General features: G+C 43.0%; 1 protein-coding gene across 1 annotated transcript in view; it reads left to right on the top strand.

Moving 5' to 3' along the window:
* Nucleotides 1-22,354, top strand: part of PHLPP1 (PH domain and leucine rich repeat protein phosphatase 1) — a 195,939-nt gene that overhangs the window by 97,716 nt on the left and 75,869 nt on the right. Inside the window, 2 exon segments of the mRNA XM_084850512.1 lie at nt 11,255-11,451; nt 17,096-17,221. Of these exon segments, the coding sequence (XP_084706638.1) occupies nt 11,255-11,451; nt 17,096-17,221 (323 nt within the window).

Raw genomic sequence — 22,354 nt, 5'->3', positions numbered from 1 at the left:
GCCCAGAATGTAACAGGCCACGAACCACTCACAAAAGCTCCGCTGGATGACACTGAGAAGACGTAATGCTGGTGGAAAAGAACTGTCTCTTTGCCACCCTCACTGCCACAGAGTAGGCTCGATGATGAGTTCTAACCTGTGTTCGGTCAGACTCAGCATGAGTTTTCCTCCACCTGCATTCTAGCTGTCTCCCCTCTTGCTTCATTGCCCTCAGCTCAGGTGTATACCACGGAGCTGGCCGGGCTCTGCTCAGAGGGAGAGGGCGCTTGGGCGTGATCGTGTCTGCATGCCACAGAGCGACCTGGGCTTCTACAGGAGCACCAGCCATACCAGCAGGAAAATCCCCCAGAGCCCTCTGGAATCCATCGGAATCCATTAGCCTCTGGGGGCAGACCATTTTAATAGGTCCCCCACCCTTGCAGGGGGGGGGGGCTGCCAGAAGTCTAAACCTCAGCAGGAAGTGATCTGACCATGACAAAGGGAGAGATGTTAATTCCTCCACTTTCAGATCACCATCCTCCTGCCCAGTCGAGAAAACCAGATCAAGCGTGTGTCCTTTTACATGTGTTGGGCTGATGACATGTTGGGACAGCCCCATGGTTGTCATGGCGACCATGAAGTCCTGAGCCGCCCTGGATATAGCGGCCTCGGCATGGAAGTTGAGATCCCCCAGGACCATCATCCTAGGGGTCCTCAACACCAAGTCCGAGACCACCTCTGTCAGCTCAGGCAGGGGGTCTGATGGGCAGTGGGGTGGGCGGTACACCAACAGAATCCCCAATCTGTCCTGGGTACCCATCACAGGGATGTTTGTCCTTAACAAAACAAATAGATCTGGTTCTTTCTGTACATGTTTTTTTTTTTAAGTTAACTTTATGGGGTCCAGCGTACCCCAGTAGTCTTTGTGTCAGGATACGTTCTTGGAATGTGATATTAATAATGTTTTAATGTTAAAACTGGAATCACTTGGAAATAAGTGTATTTCTGTATTTTAAATCTCTGCATTGCTGCTAGGTTTTATTCTGGTTGCACTGTTATATGTGGTTTTCAGCTTGCGTATTTTATATTGTTTTATGCTGCATTTTGTGGTTTTAATTTTTGTGGACCGCCCAGAGAGCTGTGGCTATTGGGCAGTATAGAAATAAATAAATAAATAAAATTAAACGTATTTATATTTCCAGCAACAGCTTTCAAGGGATCCATTGGACCCCAGTAGCAGATCAGTACCGTCAAAATAAATGGCAGAGGAGGGTTAAGGGGGTAACATTCTGTTTGGGCTGTAAAATTCCTAAGACAAGTGGATTTAAGTAGTAGCTCAAGAGTTTGACAGAAGAATCTTAACAGGTAAGCTGAGACATTTAGAGCTTGTAGAGTCTTTTACACCATAGGCTGCAGAACCTCAGCCCTGCAGGCTAAATCTGGCCCACTTGAGGGCCCAATCTGGCCCTCTGGGGTTCCCCAGATGGCCGTGCCTCCTTTCCCTGGCCCCATCCACTTTCCTTGATTGCTTAGTGGCTGATTGTTTGGTGGTTTCCTGGCTTTCATAAGCACATAAGAAGAGCCATACTGGATCAGACCAAGGGTCCATCTAGTCCAGCATTCTGTTCACATAGTGGCCAGCCAGCTGTCAGCCCAGAACCCACAAGCAGGACATGAGCACAACAGCACCCTTCCTCTCATGTTGCCCAGCAACTGGTGTACATAGGCTCACTGCCTCTGGTACTGGAGGTAGCACATAGCCCTCAAGCCTAGTAGCCACTGATAAACTTCTCCTCCAGGAATTTGTCCATCCCCCTTTTAAAGCCATCCAAATTGGTGGCCATCACTACATCCCGTGGTAGCGAGTTCCATAGTTTAACTATGCGCTTTGTGAAGAAGTACTTCCTTTTATCTGTCCTGAATCTCCCACCAATCAGCTTCATAGGATGACCCCGGGTTCTAGTATTTTGAGAGGGGAAGAAAAATGTCTCCCTTTCCACATTCTCCACACCATGCCTAATTTTGTAGACCTCTATTATGTGTGTTTCTCTAAAAGGCTGAAAAGCCTCTACTAAGGCTTAGTTAGTGGCAGTAAGAGCTGTAAACTACAATATGCTGGTATTTTTGGCATTTTGGCTCTGCCCCCCTTGGCCTTCACCCCTCCCCATTTTGCCTTCCACCTAGCCCACCACTGGAATGCAGCCCCCAAGAGAACCAGCTTAGTGTGATAGAGCACCTGCTTTGCATGGAGAAGGTCCCAGGCTTGATCCCTGGCATCTCCAGGTAGGGCTAGGAAAGAATCCTGCCTGAAACCCGGGAGAGCCGCTGCCAGTCAGTGCCGACAATACTGGGCTAGATGGACCAAGGGTCTCACTCTGTATGACGCAGCTTCCTATGTTCCTGTGCTCCATTGGAATTAAATTCAACCCGTGGGCTAAAAGGGGCTCAACACACCTGCTTTATTCCATCTGTTCTAGAAAATTGTCTCCAGAAACCCTCCCTAATGAGATTATGAAAAGATTACTCTTCCCTGCCTCTGAGACACTTAAAACAGTGGTTGCTTGATGCAACTATTTCTCTTCCCTTTTTCATGTTCTTCCTTTGGGACCAATTGTGGGTTTCCTTTTTATTTTTTCCAAAGCTGTAGAAAGTGAAATCTGCAGTGCTGATTCTAGAGATGTCTCTTGGAGACAATCAGCCATCCGAGACCTAGAGCTAATTTCTAGAATTCCGCTCGGGTTCGGTATTCCTGCCCTTCCTTCCCTCTCTAGTGCTAAATTCACTGTTGTTGGATGTGCTAGAGTAGCTCGGAGTTCTTCATGCTCATAGTATGTGATGTTCATAGAATGCCTTAAACATGTTTGCATATGTGAGGGATCTGTGGAAGGCCTACTCTGGCCAGTTACAGGCCTAAAAGAACAGCATGCTTTCATAAAGGAAAAACTGGTGAATGGTCTATTTTGTACACCTTTAAAAAATATCATTTGCTCAGGGGATGTGGTAGCGAATCTTGCTACTGCAGTGATTTTCAGGCCTTGTTCCAGGGAAACTCTGGGGCAGCTCAGAAGCTTCTCAAGGGTCCCTCAAAGAGAATATCAGTAGTGGCCGACAAGCTTCTATGAAAGACAGCTTGTCTATCACAACTGATCTTCCCCTAAAGTTGCACAGCCATTGAGGATGTGTGTGTGTATTGAGTGTATTCTATAGTGCAGCCTCCCCCCAACCTGACTGCAACTCCCATAATTCCTGGCCATTGGTCATGCTGGCTGGGGGTTATGGGTGTTGTAGTTCAAAACATTGGGAGAGCCTCAGGTTCTCACCCCTGCTATTCACTCAAAACATCGAGGAGGCCAATTAGTCCTGGCAGCGGTTCCATAATCTGACTGGTCATTCTAAAGTACATCCCAGAATCCTCTGCAACCTGCAGGCATCCCTTGGCAGACAAGGCTTCCCTAGAGGTAGACATTTGACAATGACTACGTCATTCTTCCTCAGAATGCTTGAGGTAAGCCCCAGTCGTTATTTCCCTTTTATAAATGAGGAACAGAAAGTGAGCAGCTGGGCTCTTTTTTCCCTTTTTTGAGGATGAGGACTGTGTGGCTGACTTGGGGTTTTAGTGTAGGCTTTCTAGGCCTCACACTGGTTCTCATTTTTGAGGGAACCATTCTGCATTTGTGAGTGTGTAGCTCACTTTTCTACGATACCACCCTAATGGCAGAAAGCGAAGAGGATCTAAAGAGCCTCTTGTTGAGGGTGAAAGAGGAGAGTGCAAAAGCTGGTTTGAAAGTCAACATTAAAAAAACGAAGATCATGGCATCTGGCCCCATCACTTCCTGGCATATAGAAGGGGAAGAAATGGAAGCAGTGACAGATTTTACTTTCTTGGGCTCCAAGATCACCGCAGACGGTGACTGTAGCCATGAAATTAAAAGATGCTTGCTCCTTGGGAGGAAAGCTATGGCCAACCTAGACAGCATAGTAAGAAGCAGAGACATCACCTTGCCGACAAAGGTCCGTCTAATCAAAGCTATGGTTTTCCCAGTAGTAATGTATGGCTGTGAGAGCTGGACTGTAAGGAAGGCTGAGCGCTGAAGAATTGATGCTTTCGAACTGTGGTGCTGGAGAAGACTCTTACGAGCCCCCTGGACTGCAAGGAGGTCCAATCAGTCCATCCTAAAGGAAATCAACCCTGACTGCTCATTGGAAAGACAGATGCTGAAGCTGAAATATTTTGGCCACCTAATGCGAAGAGAAAACTCTCTGGAAAAGACCCTGATGCTGGGAAAGACTGAAGGCAAAAGGAGAAGGGGACGGCAGAGGATGAGATGGCTGGATAGCATCACGGATGCAATGAATATGAACTTGAGCACACTCCGGGAGAGAGCGCAGGACAGGAAGGCCTGGCGTGCTATGGTCCGTGGGGTCACGAAGAGTCGGACACGACTGAACGACTGAACAACAAAAGCTCACTTTTCTAAGTTCTGAGGGACAGCTAACATTGCGGTGTGTGTGTGTGTAGGGCTCTGAGTCAAAAACGGTCATGCTCTTCTTGCTGCTTTGTATTTGGAAATCTGTGACCCATCAGGCCAAATGCAATTCCACCAGTCATATATTGTGATCTGGTGGGGCTTGACTACCTGCTTATTTTGCAGTTCCAGGCAAGCAGCAAAACCAGAAGGTTAATGGAGCCTTCCGCAGGTCATTGTGCATACCTGGTGGGCCATGTTCAGCTCAGTGGGCCACAAATTGTACAGGCCTGTTGAGATGATACATTGGAACTAGCTTTCCAGCTTGCTTCTCCCTTCCATTAGGGCCCATGATAGCTATTTGATCAATTTGGGCATAAGCTGTGATAAACCTCTTACTTGGAGTTTATATTATCCTTTGCAGTTTGATCTTCATGCTCTTTAAGTGTAATCTTAATGCTAGGCACCAACTATTTTTACCAGTTGTAAAACCCATGGAAAGTGTGTGAATTCAGTCTATTGCCACCAGCAAGTTTCTTCTTCATTTATTGTCTTGCATAGCCATCAGCAATCTCTGTTCCTTTCTCCTGCTCTAAATGCTTCAATTAGAAATGCCCACTGCAAATGCATCTGTATCTGTGTATATGTGGGAACAGCTGGGAGGGTGACAATAAGAGTAAGCACATCAGAACTGGTTGGTTCTGATAATCTATTCAAACACTGTTGTAGGATGATGGTGATGATGATAATAATATCTAGCATTGTATACAAGGCTGTGTGTACTCAGCACTAAAACAACGTTGTGATTCTGTATAAAGAGGCAAAATTATAAGAGTGACAGCACCATGGATCTGGGATTGGGTTCCTTTTTTTCTGCTTCTCCTTCATTTACTAAATATTTTTATGCTTAGGTTCTTTTGTAATGCTTGCTATGCTGCCGGGTAGGTGAGCGATGCGATTTCCGGGCCATGATCTTTCCATTTGTCATAGCATGCTGTGAAGTAATGAACCTATAGAACCAAATGAAGATATTCCATGAAAATCTGTAAGCCTTAACAAGATATTTATTCTGCACCCAGACAATCAGAATTCTGTACAAACCAAAGCTGAAATCGTGACCCTCCAGATGTTCTGGCCTAGAAAGCCCATCATGCCACACCGTTTCCTATATTGGCTAGGACTGATTGGAGTTTTAGGCCAAAACATCTGGAGTGCTACAAGTTGCATATCCCTATTGTATGCAAACTGATGGTGCTAGATTCTTATTTTGCAGAATTCTGCAGCTATTACTGTTTATATAATTCTGGCTTTGCTAGCTGTTAGAATGGCAAGAAGCATAAAACCACCCATCCAATCTAATGGAAAGCTTCTTCAGCCATCTCTGTTGGCTGATGGCATGGCCTATGCTTCCATCAGGCTAGCTACTTGCCTTTTATTTTAAGTAAAACTGGTGCTTCTTGGGGAGCTAAATCCTGCGTTCGCCACCACATTTTGTGCTGTTTCTGCACTCCGCTTTAAATGTGTTCAGAATGCTTGACCCTATCTTAACCTCAGCATTATCCTCATATTTGAAGATGTAGGGAGTGGGAAAATGGCAGCTTTAGTGCTGAGGTGAGATTTCAACCAGCACCTTCCTGTCTCACATGAACATAGGAAGCTGCCTTAATACCCAGTCAGATCAGTGGTCTATCTAGCTCAGTATTGTTCACACTGACTGGCAGCAGTTTTCCAGGATTTCGGACAGGAGTCTTTCCCAGCCTACCTTGGGGAGATGCAAGGGATTGAACCCGGGACCTTTTGCATGCCAAGCATGTGCTCTAACTGAGTTATGGTCCTGCCTGTACAAAGCTTGTTATGTTGGAATAACTATATTGGTGTGTTAAAATGCCCAGTGACTTTTTGGGGGTGTTGTGTTAGTCAGTATAACAAGTATCCTGTCTCCAGCACCAGCCCAGCTGCAGACATCCTGGAAGTACTGAGAGCGTTAAGTTACTAATGGAATATTTCCATCCCTGCAAATCGTTTTTCCAACCTATTTCCATTTTTACCTCAGGCCCATAGCTAGAATGTGTGTCAGTAAGGAATGGCTATGTTTGTAACATCCAATTCAGGGTATTTTCTCCCTCACTTGATTTGGTATTATACTTTTTGCCATGGAAGCTGTGTGCTCCTTGGGTTTTCTTCTTACAGATCTCGTAAAGTTACAAAATCATTTATGCATAATTGGAGATATGAGGTATGACTGAATAAAATGTCTATAAAAAACTAGCTTACAGATATCCTTTGCTTGTAGCAATTAACGCTAAAACGTACAGATATCCTTTGCTTATAGCAATTAAGTCTAAAGCTTACAGATATCTTTTGCTTATAGCAATTAACTCTAAGGCATTGAATAATAGAGCTTTAAGTTGAGGCATAAACAATTCTGCAAAAGTTAATAAAAGGCAACCACTTTGCAGTAAATTGATCCCACTTTTGTCTTTTTCCTCGTTAAACCTTATATAATTGGTTAGCTTTGCCAATTTGTAATACATTTGCAATAAATTTATTCAATTTTTGTCTCCCTCTCCCCCTTTAACTAAGGGGAGGGCAACACTGGGCAGTCCGGGAGCCAATTTCTGCTCCCACTCCCGCCATGGGCTGCACTCCTGCCAATGGCAAAAAAAGGCAGGGGGAGGAACAATTTGCTGCTGAATTTTGGCGGCAACCACTGTGGAGCCTTAGGGCAGACAAATTTAGCTTGAAAACAGACTAAATTTGTCCACTCTTAGGCACTCTGCTACTCCCCTCTTTTTCTTTGTGGGAGGGAGGTGGGGGCAGGCAGGCTGCAGGCAGCCACCCTTACTTTAACCCTTTTATAATTGGTTAGGTTTGTCCTAAGTGTCAGTTCCCCTCTCTGACCTACCTCAAAGGCATACGCAATCCACCATAATTTGTAGAGGATTAATTATTTTGGAAACTAGAAAGCCTTTTCTCCCCTCTTTGTATTTTCCACAATGAAAGCACCTATCCTGTGTTAAAATTCAAACAGTATATGTTCTCACAATTTACCAGGGTTTTTTTTCAGTGGCTTGTGGCTTGTTTAATGGCTTGGGAGGCTTGGTTGTTATGGGGCCAAATATATTGCTTTCCATTGTGACACACTAGAGCAGTGCTACAGCACTGCTTAAAAAAAAACAACAGTGGGAGGGCAGTTGTGAATGTGGAATATATCTCATAATGATGGAAGGTAGATGATGTGCCTGTTCTCTGACCTGTGAAGTCTCCATAAAACTTGTTTTTCATCTTGTAGTTTAGCTTCTTCTTTTTTCTAAGGAATCAAGGCTTTAGGACACATGGCTGCTTTTAATAAATGGTCTAAAGTATAGCTTTGTCGAAACTCAAGTAATAGATTCAGGGAGCCGAGTTTGCTTCTATTTTAGATAAGGCATGATGGTAATAGCAAGCACTAGCTCTCAGACTGCTATTGAATAAGCAGGGTTTAAATTCCACCATTCCGATTTTATTGTACAAAGTCTTCCTGTGGGTATAGAAGAAACAACACTGGATCCACTGAGGTCACCTGTATACATGTGGCACTGGAATAGACTGGACTTGCACAGGAGTGTGGCATGCAAAGGAGAAATCCTAGTGGGCTGTGCCCAGTGTTTAGACGCAGAAGAAACTGCAGTCCAGGAGCAGAGTCAATGGTAGGCATGATAGGGGCCTTGCTTAGGCCCCATACCGTAGCAGGGGCCCAAGGCTTGCTCCCTGGGCTTGATCTTCCTCTTCATCATTGCAACCTGTCTGTTTCACTGCCTCTTGCTCTGTCCTATACAGTGGTGGTGGTGGTGGTGGTGGAGAGGAGGAGCAGTACATGACCATTATGCATTTGCTCACTGGCTCTCTGCCTTTCAAGCAAGGAAGTGGTAGCATTGATGGGGAAGAGGAACAGTGATAAGCGCAGCTGGTGACAATGGTGGTGAGAAGGTAAACTCCCTGTGGGTGTGAGGGCCCTCAGAAACCTGGAACCAGCACTACTGAAATGGATTATCCTCCTTGCCATGCAGCTGTTTAAAGGCATAGTAGCTTTCTTTGGGTCTGGAGTTGGCAGCCCCTCATCTTGTAGGCCACAGGAATGGAGCCCACTTTTTAGAATTTTAATACATCAGTCTGCTTACTTACCTTGGGAGCATCTTGCTCTAAATCATCAGGCAAACAAGAAAATAGGAAGAACCAAAAATTAAAATAAAGCTTAGCATGAGAGATATATTCACACATGCCCCAAATTTGCAAATTGTGACTTTAAAAAAAGAGATAATTCTTTTGGATCAAGTGGAACCTGACATTGCTGATACAAATTACACACACACACACACACACACACACACATATATCTGTGTGTTTTGCTGGGGTGGTGTGTATTTTATTTATTTATTTGGTTTATACCCCACCTTTATACCCAAGAATGGCAATCAAGGCAGCTTACAAAAACAATTTAAAATAGATTAAAGCAATAAAACACATTAAATACAATAAAAGCATAACAATTACAGAATAAAATGGCAGCCAGCCCACAGACCCAGTTACAGGCCAAAGTCCTTATTGAATAAAGCGGTCTTTGCCTGCCATTGGAATGATAGCAGAGAGGGAGAGAACCTAGCCTTCCTTAGGAAGGGAGTTCCATGGCCTGGGAGCGGTCACCAAAAAGGCCCTCTCTTGTGTCACCACCAAACGTGACTCTGGTGGTGGTGGTCTCAAAAGAAGGACCTCTCCAGAAGATCTTAAGGATGGTCAGGCTCCTATGGGAGAGGGTGGTCTTTCAGGTAGCCTGGTCCTAGTCTGCATTGGGAACAAGCACTTCACTGAATTTTGTCAGTGAAACTCCTCTAAGCCTCCTATCTAAATCTGAGTAAAATGTGTGCATGAGAGACAAAAATATAATGTTGCCATAGTTGTAGGGAGACGATGCTATTTAAATAAAGCAAAGCTCATTATTCTGCAGGTGTTGTGGTTTTAAACAAAACCCAGTGGTTGAGAATGGAACTAAGATTGCTGTGGTGAAGAGGAGACGACTTTTCTCTCCCTCCCCTCCCCTTCCCAACACCTCCAGAGCCATAGTTGTTAATGTCTTGTCATCCTGACTCAACAGTGTCTCCATTTCCATCCCCACTCTCCCAGTATCCTGTGGTGCGAAATATAGGCTCTGCTTTCTGTTCATTCTTGCCTAATATTTGGGCTGGCCCTTTATTTTTAACTTTGGGAATGTAAATTGTCAGAGCAGATTAAGCTAGTGATATCACTCTCTGGTTTGTCTGCAAGCAGAAAAGAGTAGTAGCAGCGATCCCCTAGTATTCCTGTGCATCCAATACAGGAATAATAGAAAATGCTGTTTTTGAAAAGGGGCACTAATTCTCTAGTATTTCTGGCCCAGGAAGAAAGAGAGAACTCAACTCCAGAACCATCTCTGTCGTGCCTGTTTTGTGCATCTCTGGGGAAACGGCAGAAATTGCTGCTGTTCTCTCCCTTCGAGTAACTTAACACCATAAATGATTCGTGGTCAGATACAGTCCCCACGACTCTGATGGCACACATCCTGTAGAAGTTTCAGCAATAAACCAGTGGTAAACTGCCAGTGTGAACACTACACCCATAAAATGCTGGTCTCCTTTGTGCTTTTGGAAGATCAGTATGGCCAGGAAGTGGACATAACTTTGCAGATCTCAAGTCTAAGGCGTTATCTGATGTTAATGTTAAGCCACTGTATGAGTGAAAATTACTTGCCAAACAAAATTGGTAGTGTCCGCTATGGCTTGGTTCATCTCACTAATCAACAGCATCCTAACTTATCTTCTCCAATTAAACATACTGTTTAGCATTCTAGTATTTTATTTTGCTATTGGCTTTTACCATAAGGAAATAATCTGGATTTCATTTCATCAGTGTGATGAGAAAATGAAAACGCTCATCTCAGTAAGACTTTGGCCCCCTCCCCCCTCTTTGCCCTCCTCCTTTATTGCTTCTTTCCCCTTAATGCTCAGTGTGTGTACTGGGCTTCGTAATATATGGAAGGAGTCTTGCTGTTCTAATTTAGGTTATATTCATTCCATCATATTGAAATTCCTCTCGTGCTCCCTGTTGTGTTAACGTGATGTGAGATGAAGCAGCCAGTAGTTCGTCATCTTATTTTCAGTGCCTTTTGCTTCTTTGCGAAGTTGAACCATTAGATTACTGTAGGTCCTCAATAAACATGTAATTATGTAGCTCCTTCTCCAGAAGCCTTCCTAATGATCGTTCATTGGCGATTTTTTGTTTTCTTTCCTTGGAGCTGTAGAAATAAATCTTCCAGCATGGTTTATTTAGGTAGCTTCCAGTTAAACAGTGTTAGATTTTCAGAATGCCAGTAAAGTAGTATGGGTTGCCAGAACCTGTCTAAAATGGCTTTTAATAAAGGGCTCCACAGCCAGAGGGCTCTTCCTTTGACCTGCAGTCTTTGAGACACCTCCTGTATTCCTGATGGTGGTCCAATCCTTGCAAAATCCAGTCAGGAAGCAGTCATCCACATCTGTCTCAAGACTGGATGTTTGTGTGGCGATTTTGTGTGTAAAGAGCACTGCTGGTTTCTCCCCCAGATTATTCCTGGAGCTAGATTTTCAGGGAAAGCAATTTTGCAGCCCAGTAATTCTCTGTGTATTTGAAGCTATGGTGCCCTTTGAATCCATCCTTTTAGATATGGCCTTAATTTTGTCTCGCTGTCTTGTGCATTTTGAAGAGCAGTTGACAGAGGAAAGCATCCTTACTGATAAAACTGCTTGCTGTTTCCATTTCAGGAAAGCCCCACAGCACTGGCAACTCTGAACGGATTCAGCTCTCAGGAATGTACAATGTTAGAAAAGGGAAAATGCATTTGCCGGTCAACAGATGGACGAGACGCCAAGTTATCCTTTGTGGGACGTGCCTAATTGTGTCATCGGTGAAAGAAAGTCAGACTGGAAAGATGCACGTGCTCCCCTTAATCGGCGGAAAGGCAAGTCGGACACTCAGTTTCTCTGTATATACAGAAAAGGGGCTTGATAGTATTGCAGAATAGTAAACTGGAATTTAAACTCAACAAGCTGTTTCCCAGTGGGCATAGATCAGGCTACTGGTTTGTTGATGTAACTGCATGGATCTCCATTTGTATACAAAGGGATATGGGATGGTTTTCAATTTCATTGTAGCATTTATTCTCTTCACATTATGTTAAACAATGTGCATTTGTTGTTTGAAGAAGGCATGGTCATTTTGCTTTTGCTTTTGTTTTGTATGTATATCACAGCTTCTTGTGCAGAGAGACTCTGCTGTCATGGCACTGTGCAAATCTCTCTGTATGATTTTTGCCCTGAAAATGCCACCTGTTGAAGGCTGCAACTAGTCTAGGCTGTTGGGGCTAGGCTGGGACAGTGGGTGGTTGTACTGCTCTGTTGACCCATAAGACGGCAGAACGCCAGGACCCTAGTATTTCTAGCACGCCTAGCCAGTGCAGAGGCTTCCTAGTTCCAGCTCCCTGTTGATACCCCTGTTCCTTTCTGTGCTGAAAAGGTTTCTGATGCCTGAATGCACACAGCCCAGTTAACTCACTAAGCTTGCCCTATCTTCAAGCTGTGAGATTCCTTTATTAAGCCCCAGAATCACTGATAGTGGAAGCCAGAGATGTTCTGAGGGTATAGGGTGCTGTGGTATATTTTATGAAAACCAGAAAATGTTGGCCTGGTTAGCAGGGAGTCCTGTGTAAGCCACTCTGAGCTCTGCAGTTAGACATATTCTGGTCAAATTATTGCCCTTGGTTGCTTCTTGTAGTCACTGAAGCCATAAGATGATGACACACACTTCCCAGCTGCTGAAGTCCTGTGTGCAGTGCTCGGCCTTTAAAGCACGGATGGGGAGCATGTGGCCTTCTAAATGTTGTTGGACTGCAACTCCCATCAGCCCTAGCCAGCATAGCCAATAGTGAAGAATGATGGAAAACGCAGTCCAACACCATCTGGAAGACCAGACGTTCCCCATCCCTGCTCTAAATAATTACAGGCAAGGTAGGAAAGGCTGTGTTGTAAGTCATCAGTAATCTCATTAAGACTACCATGTGGGTGCCTGTGACAGTTAAGCAGTCCTATATATTCCTCCTTGCATTCACCACCACAGTGAATTTGCTTGCTGGAGGAAGAATCACATGTTCACCAGCAATTCATCGTAGCCACTGAATTAGCTAAACTGAAGAAATTGTAGCCTGTGTCCTGATACGTGCATATTTATCTTTGTATTTTAACCTGAATGGGTCTAAAGGACCATAATCGCATATTTGTTTATTTAGCCACTGAAGCGCTGTGAAATTGTGATCCCCTTGCTTATTGGCAATTGCATGTGCTCCCTGTGCAAGGAGCAGTGTGGTCCAGAATGCTGTCAGAGCACATCTTTTCAATCATCCTTGAGTTATATTATTCCCTGGTACGCATGCAAAGAGTTGCCTGCATTCAGAGAGTTAAATGAAAGAGGTGCTTTTAGAAAATGAAAGAACCATTTTGGGGATGAGGCCCGAAACACACACTTAATGCCTGCATTGCAGGGGCGGGGAACCTCAGGTCTGCAGGCCATCTCTGGCCCTCCGGGCATCCCAGTCTGGCTCTCCAGGGTTCCCCAGGTGGCCACACCCCTTTCCTGGCCACACCCCTTTCCTCTGACTGCCATCCATTTAGTGGTTTTCCAGCATTTGCTTGTGTTTTCCCATTCTAAAAGGCTGAAATGCCTCTCCAAATGTTTCAATACTGGCAGTAAGAGTTCCAAGCTAAAATATGCTGGCATTTTTGGCCCTGGCTGAAAGAGGTTCAACACTCCTGCGCTGCAAGTTAGACTTGTGCTCTCCACAGTCATGAATATTTCCTTTTACACCTGCGTAGCGGAGCCGTGCTCCCTCCAAATCCTCTGGAAGCTCTTGGTTTTCAAAAGGCACCTGAGACGGCTGTTTCTGAGCAATCATAGCAAACCATAAGTTGTGTGAAATTGGTAGTGGATGGTCAGAATGATGTTTTTGGCAGCGTGACCTTGCAAAACAACAGACCAAAAATTTGACTGAAGTCTTGACAGTGAGGCTGAAATTTTATCCTTGGTTTCCTTCATCCATCTAGGACAAAAGTTTTAATGATACCTTGGTTTTTCTTTGGGGGAGAGAGAGAGAATCTCCAGAAATGGCAGGAGCAACATAATTAGGATGGATTGATTTAAATCAAGGTGATTTAAATCACTGATTTAGATCATGTTTTAAATAAGCAAGAAAAAAGTTGATTTAAACCACCAATTTAAATCAAATTTCCCATTGAAACTTGTGCATATATTTCCTGAACAATGACACTGATCTGACCACTAAAACATGTTAATTTACAACAAAATGAGTGTTATTTACATTGTTTCATTTTTACAAACTGCATCTCTTTGTGTAATGGTATATATTTTGCTTTCCTTTTTTTTACCTGTAGAAGGAATGTCCCATAAGGAATGTACCTATATAGGAAGGAAGACCCTATATAGGAATATTTTTAAATAAAAAAAAAAATACTCCCATATAGGGTCTTCCTTATGACCAACACCCATGACAGTTTGAGGTTAACAGTGTAATCCTATACATATCTGCTCAGAAATACCCCCCTGAGTTGTTAACAGGATTGTAGCCTAAGTGTGGGAATACAGGCAGATGCACACTGGACAATTTTCTTGTCTTTTTGTTGTTGTTGCTCTTTTCTGCTTCATTTTGTCTTGGCCCAGCCTTGTCCTCACAAAAACTAAGTAGGCACCAAAGTGCCCATGTCTGATTGATTGAAGCAAGTTTTGATAGTTACTGGGCAGACTAGAACCATTTATTTTCATCAGGAGAAAGTGAAACGCCTATTTTTGGATAGAGTGTAAATATTTATATTTGATAAATGATCAGACTGGTTCTTCATTTGGATAGAAAAGCCTCCTTTAACCCAACGTATCTATTAGGGGCATCAATTTAATTTAGATATTAATTGTATGGCTTTTGTGCTCATAGTTGTATTATGTTAATCTAGTTATTATTTAAGAGAAATCTTTAAAAAATCAAAAATCTGATTTAACTTTTTAAAAACACCCCCCTCTGATTTTTAAACATCACTGATGTTTAGTCACCATGCTATTGTTTTTTCTGTCTTAACTGGCTCCTCTGCCTAGCTTGGCCCAACTCCACCACCACATATGCACAGAACAACAGCGATCCTATCCAACCTGTGGCTTTTTGCACCTGTGACTTACTTAGAGAAGTGGGAGCCAAAAGCCCCGAGCTGGTAGTTAGGCTGGACAGAGCCATTTTTATGAGATGAAAAACTAAAACGAATGCCCATGTTTGTTTGAATTCCGTACCAGTGTGTGGAACAGAACCATTAATTCATTTTTATAAGACGTTTATAAGTGTAGGCTCAGCATGTTTATAATGAGACTTAATTGTAACTATGTTATTTATCTTAAATGAGAGAGAAATACAGTATTTTTAAATGAATAAAATTTAATTTAAATGTTAAAAATCCATTAAAAAATTATCAATTTTTATCCATCCTGATACTAACACAACTGAAAATTCAGATTCTCCATCTTTTTCCTTGGAAGTTGTCATGTCCCAGTATTGCCTCTTGGTGTCTTCCACTTCTGACCGAGCCACACCAATCTGGAATCTCCTGTTTCTCTGAACTTTAGAAAGGCCATTTGCTGTTTCTTCCCACCTATCCAATTTTCTAGGTACCACAACTTCCATCCTGTTTTCATTTCCCCTTCACCACCACCCCTCTGCCACCTGCTTGCATTGTCTCCGCATTCCTTCCAGCATCTCCAGGTGTGAAGCAAGTGTCTAGAGCATGGATGGGCAACCCGGTGCCCTCCAGATGATTTGGACTACAATTTCCATCATCTCCAAATATTGGCTGGGAGTTGGTGGAAGTTGGAGTCCAAACATCTGGGGGTCGCCAGGTTGCATATCCCAGCGTAGCCATGCTGCATGGGGATGATGGAAAGCGTAGTCCCACAGATCTGTAGGGCACTAGGTTGGGAAAGGTTGCTTTAGAGTATTAACAGTTTTAGAAAGTTTTTCTGTAAGGTAAGCATGGGATTACATATTACAAGGAACACAGGGCTGCCTCTGAAAACAGCAGCCTCATTTCAAATTCCCACTCTGTCTATAAGTCTCACTCAAGCAGTTGCTACAAGTCATGATAACTACATAATACCATTAGGACCAGAGGAGGATGCCTCTGAATACCAGTTGCTGGGGAATAACAGGGCTACTTCCCTCATGCTCTGCTTGTGGGCTTCCTGGAGGCATCTAGTCGCCCGCTGTGGGAGATAGGAACCTGATGTAGATAGTTCATTAGTTTCATCCTGCAGGGTGCTTGTTATATTCTTATGTTCTTACCCTGTGTTTTGACATTGTTATTACAAATGTTTCCATGTCTCTGCCAGCAGCAGCCAATAAGGAGAGGTATAGAAAAGCACATGAGATAAGTTGGGATGAGGCATGGGATAAATTGAACTAGATGTTGAGCAGGAAGGGCTTGACAAAACCTGTGGTTTTGGTGACATCCCCATGTACTTTGAAACGTGTAGTTCTGCCCTGATTACAGGCAGACATAGTTGCTGTAGTAGGGAATATTTGTAGGATGCAGGTTGCATTTGGGTCTTGGAAACTATGAGGCAAATTAGTGTTTTAAGAAAAAGCTCAAGATATTGTGGTTCGAGTGCATTCCAAGATTTATTCTTCGGTTTAGGAAAGCCTGATCAACAGGGATTTGTCTATCTTGTATCAGTGTTTACTAGTAAAGAGAGAAGATGTTACCCGGTATTACAAATTTTTGGAAATTGGGCAAAAAGAAATAAAATAAAAATGCGCCACTGGGAGCTTTTTTAAAACAACAACAACAAAAACACCATACCTGTAAAGGAGCTTAAGCACACCTTTGCTCAGTTTTTTTCTGGGTTTTTTTTTTGGGGGGGGGGGTTGTAAAGTCTTATCAGTAAATTTTTCTATACATCAGGAGCTCAAGCTGTGCTCCTGGGTTCTACATGCACCTCATCAGCTTTGCATATCTGCTGCTCCATTTCACCCGAGGAAGAGGTGTGTGGTGAATCTGAAAAACAGAAGTGGCGTTTCTTAGACAACTTGTTGGTTAAAAGATCTAATGGTAAAGCTAAAGTGAAATATTAAGAACCGTGACCATGTGTTTTCAGGTTTGGCCTACCAACACTAGACTGGCAGTGCAATCCTGTGTGTTTTCTTGGAAGTAACTCACATTGTAATCAGTGGGGGCTTACTCCCAGGTAGGTTTGCATAGGATTGCAGCCTGATTTGCACAGAGGAGATGTGTCTGCATAGTTCTGTGGATCTTTGAAAGCGCTAACTATTCAGTATATTGTTCTTGACTTGCTTTGACACCCACTTTGGGTACTCTAGAACTTTGAATCCTATTAAACCAATTGTACACATTGTTATACTGGCAGCCTTTATCTTTTTGAGTCTTTCTTAGTTAGATTCCTGGGTAGTCAGTACTTTAGAAGCTCAACTTCTGTCTTAAAAATTATTCTTATTTTTTTAATCCTCTCTTCTCTCCCTCCCTCCCCCTGCACTCCCAATACAGGTTGAAGAAGTTAAAAAGCACCAGCACTGTTTAGCATTTAGCTCCTCTGGACCTCAGAGCCAGAGTTACTACATCTGTTTTGACACATTTACCGAATATTTACGATGGCTTCGGCAAGCGTCAAAGGTAAGAGAAATGGTACTCTCTTTTTCTTTACCAACTTCTAATTATGTAGAACCCTGGTTGGCTTACACAAAACTGCCAGAAGTATCGTCAAAATGGGTGTGGAACAGGTAATTCTGAGTGAATGTTGACCAACACTATTATACCCTTAAAGCCAGTGGAGGTTGGGAGAAAGAGTTGTTTCTTTAAGGAGGCTCAGTATGGACATGGTGGAGGCACTTTTTAGCTAACAGCCCATGCTCTTAACTACAATACTACATCAGCTGATTCCAGCCAGGCAGCGCTTTGTCGGCACCATAATCATTTATTTTATTCCTGAAGGGGAATGGTGGGTTCTTATATGTTGCTACTGTGACAAACTTGATTACACTTTCATTTGCTCAGTCCAGATGCTATACACAGGGTGTTGCATTTATGCAAATGTGCTGTCTGGAAGTGGAGCCCGTCAGTGTGGTTTTGTGCTCAATCAGACATTGTTTGCTCCACGCAGCTGTGTAGATGGAGGCGGTCTGTGTGGAGACTTCATACCAGTCTTCCCCAAGTTGTGGCCCAGCATATATGTTGGACTATTACTCCCATCACCCCAGTGGCCATGCTGGTTGAGGTAATGGAAGTTGTAGTCAAACATATCTGGAGGCTTGGAGAAGGCTGCAGTAGACATTCTCAGTATGTGTGCGCACATGCACCCAGACTTTCTGTGGTGCTAGCTGCCTTAATGCAGGGGTAGGCAACTTTTTTGGCCCTGTGGGTGCATTTGAGAAACTGTCCTGGGCACCACCACCAAATAGCTGCCGTGGGCGGCATGGCAAAGGACAAGCAACATACCCCAAAGACTGAGTACAAAGGAGATGTGGAATTGATATGAAAATGGGTACCAGACTGCCTATCCCCATTTGAATGGGACGTGTGTATGTATCCTTCCTATTTTATCTTCTTCCCCATCTCTCATCCTTTCCTTTTGGTTTAATTTTCCTTCTTTGCCAGCTGAAGTAGCAGATGCGGTACCAGGTGGAAGCTGCTCAGCCACACGTCAGATTCCCTTTCCGTTTTCCTTCCCCTCAGTGTTGCCCTCAACAGTATTGTAATTGTGTGTTATGGATAAAGATGCACATTAGTTCTGGCTATCCTCTTTCTGGGAGAGCAGTTGTCTTATTATTTCCAACAGCTTGTCTCGGAAATCAAGGCAGATCGAAATGAGGGAAAGTGGTGTAAAACAATGACGCTAAGAAGTATGGGGAGAAAGATTGAAGATGGTTGGTTGTTTTTTTAAGTACTGATTGCATGAGATTACTTTGTACCATCCTGTGTCTTCTCTTTCTCTTTGTTCAGCTGTGTTGGGAAAGTTGCCAGTGTAAGCCTATCTTCATGCAATCAGTGACATCGTCTTCTTGTTACTATGATAGTTGATACTATGTTGATACTATGTAAACGTGCTAGCTGTAATCCTTCACAGAAATGGTCGAACTTAAAATTGTTTTAAAGAAAAACAAATTACTTGGTGGCATAGAAATGCATGTGCTTAGTCAGATTTGTAGTAAATGTAGTAACCTCATAAGGAATTTCCCCTCCTTCCTCTACCTAACGTCAATATAGTGTTTTAGGAAATACGCCCATGCCCATGTGCTATGTACGTACATAGAGGTATGTTGGGGACAAATTAAACTAACAAAGAGAGAGATGCCATGAATTAGCTTTCCCCAATGTGGTGCCCTCCAGAGTTTTGGACTACAACTCCTGTCAGTCCCAGGCAGCATAACCAATGGTCAGGAGCTGATAGGATTTGTAGTCCTACACATCTGGCAAATGCTAGGTTGGGAAACACTTCCATAAAGGCAAATAACAAACTCTGATAGCTCAGGGCTTTGTGTCTTGGTGCTAGCAAATAATGGGTAGTCTTCCAGTATTCATATGCTCAGAGAAATTGTCATTTTGTGCTGTGAGCTAATGACAGCTGAGCATAGAGAGAGAAGCCCTCCCAACTCCTTTTCTTAGTAAATGAAAAAAAAAAAAAAGTACTTGAGCTATGGCGGGAAATGCCCAGATATTTGTTTGCAGCTGTGTCTCTCTAAAAATAGCTGAATAATGAAAACATAGACATGGGGGAAATGGCAAGAGGGTGTGGTTGGGGGCAGGCATCTTTTGTGTTTGGAAAAAGGTCATCTCAGTGAACTCATTTTAGACTTAGATTGTCAGGTCCTAGATACATATATCTGCATCTTTGCTGCTGCTGCACTCCCATAATTGGACGATTGTAGGCGCCTTGACACATTGATCGCGTGATGGGACTCCACGTTATTAAAGGGGCAGTGAGTTCACACTATTGCCCCGCCCCCAAGGTCAGCTGCATGGCTCCCCAGTGTTGAGCGCAGATGTCTGAGGGGAAGCAGAAGCCAATCACATAGACCTCTACAGAAGCCAGAACCCTGGAATCAGTAGACTCACTTGTAGAAATGTTGGCCCAGACAACTAGTTCTGTGCAACAGCCTGATTGAAAATAGATCCATTTATTGTAGAACTTCAAAGGGAATGTTTTGGAACCTTGAAGCAGGAGGTACTTTGGAGTACTTCTGCAAATACTGATTTTACCATATCTCTGGTCATATTTTTCAGAACACATTGGTAAATGACATGTTCAGAGCGAATATCACTTGTGGTCATGTGTTTTTTCAATTTATTAGAAGACAAAGTCATTGCCTACGCATGTCACTTACCTTGCTCATTATCTCATGTCACTTGAAAGCCCATGTAATGTATGCCTCTGCTAAATTCTGAACTCCTCTTTTATGTCTAGTACAACTAATGGATATTCCTTTATATAGTCTCCAAGGACTGAATCAACCAAGGGTGGAGGCTGATTCATGAGTTACCCAGAGCCATGTGAGAGCTATTCTCTGTGGGGTTTTCCCATGCTGCTCCAGTAATGTTTTGATCCAGGAACTTCATAGATAGGATTGAGACATGACTTCATTGCTTGCATGTTGCTATCTATCCTAGATGGGTGACCTTTGGATAGTAAAGAAATGTGTGGAAGGCCCTGTACATATGATTCCTGAATATAAATGGTACTGGAGTGGCATGGCAAGAATCCATGGGGAAGTGACTCCATGCTGTGGCTAATATACAAATCAGTCCTCAACCTTGGTTGAAAGAGCAGTGGTTTGTGAACTCCTTACTCCTGGGAGATGGCATTCCCTCAGTTTTCCCACATTTCCATCTTTGAACAGGCCGCATGATGATAGTGTACACAGACTGGAAATTGAAGAGAGTTTAAGCAATTATTTCTCTTACACAACTGTCCGTGATTTAAGGGTCACTTGGATCTCATGATGTAGATTTTTTTGTCTTGCACAAACCATGCTACCAACAGCCCCTGCGCTGGTTTCTTTGCTCCACTTTGGCTTGAAACAAAGATGGAATTGCTGGTGCCACCTGCAGATAAGCACAGTTAAGATGACACCGATCTGTCATTTCCACAAGCTTATTGAACACATGAACAATTTTTCTTTTGCAGAAGAGAAAGGGGTCACCTTCATGCTTGAGTATATTAACATGTTGTAATTTGAGGAAAGCCCACGCAAGGGTAAAATGTTTCACAGTTGGGCAGGAGCATAACAGGAAAATGATCATGGGTTAGACAAATAATTCATCTAGTCCTGCTAATTCTAATAAACTATTTGGAGGGGGTGTCACTGGGAGATTAGTAGATAGAACTTTATTTGAGGATTTCCCTTTGTATTGCATGCACAGGATTCTGGATTAGGCCTGCCAAATTTAGTGGAACATTACGCGCTCACAACTACCTATTCTGTGGCTTCAGATCTGTTAGGTTCTGGTAGTCAGATTAGTATAAATGATTTGCTGGTATGCTGATATTCTGGAGTTCTTTAGAACACCTGCCTTAAGAAGATGGTTAAGTTGTCGTCTTGAAATGGAATGACAATCCCTTATGCACTGCCCCCTTGTCGTTGGTTACCTCTTTGAAATCTTCTCATGGCTAAAAAGTCCAAGAAACTTTGATAGACATTCTCCTGCAACACACGCATTAGTTTTGCCAGAAGCTCAAATTCTTTCTTGATCCAGTTTTTAAAAAAGTAAATTTCTTACTGCCTCTTTCCTTATTGCCTAGCCACACTGGCATCCTTTTTAAAGTCCTTTATGCATCTGTTTTTTCAATCTGGTGTATACATATCCAAGGCACACTTTAAATTTTTCTTAAATTGCTGTAGTCTTGGCAATTTCTCCCCGTGCTGAAGCTCTGTGATATTAATTGTGTGTGTGTGGGGGGGGGGGGGGGAATCTTCTGGTGAAGCATTAAAATATTGAAGTTTTCAGGTCTGATAAAGGTTGTATTATTTCCTCCACTTAATCACGTGTTTTTGTTATCAAGCCTGAAAAATGGATAAGACAAAGTTGGGATTCACTAAGATTTTTGTGATAGTTTCCCTGGCTATTTGGGCAGAAAATGGTTAAACTGAGATACTTAAAAAAAACTGCTTTCATTATAATATTTGTTTGTGCGAGACTGTCAGGTTCTGATGTTTGTGGAATTAATTTGATGATACAAGGTCATGCATATGTTCCTGTCAACTTGTAATTTTCTGCTTGGTTAGCTTTCATACATGCAGCGTAAAAAACAAACTACCTTCATTTAAACATTTCAAGTTGCTGTTGCTGTTAGACTATCTTCATTTAGCCTGTGCAGTTTAACCCGTGTAATCAAATTTTGTTGCCACCCCAAATTTGGGGTGGGTCATGTCCCTAAAATCCCAAGTGTTATAATTGGACCAGGCAGCTGTGGGTTCAATTTTCCACTTGGCCATAAACTCACTAGTTGACCCAATGGAGCAGTCTCTGGTCAGATGCTAAACCATAGCTTAGAGGAACAAGAAAGAGCTGCCATGATCCTTGGGCTTGCATGCTCTCCTCCTTCTCAGGCATAGCCACAAGGAGGTATTTGGAAGCTTTCATTTCCAGCTTAAATTAACTGCAGCTTGTTACATCATTCAAACCTAAAAAACTGTGATTAGTGTTAACTGTGTCTTGTTTATAACAAGCCAACTTCAAACCATGGGTTACGAAACTGGCTTGTTTAAACAGGCCATAGTTCAGCCTTCCCTAACCTGGTGCCCTTCAGAT

This window comes from Heloderma suspectum, chromosome 4, assembly GCF_057233095.1.
Source record: "Heloderma suspectum isolate Gila_16-S chromosome 4, 16-S_ref, whole genome shotgun sequence".
Classification (NCBI taxonomy): domain Eukaryota; kingdom Metazoa; phylum Chordata; class Lepidosauria; order Squamata; family Helodermatidae; genus Heloderma; species Heloderma suspectum.
This window is presented reverse-complemented; position numbering and strand designations above follow the sequence as displayed.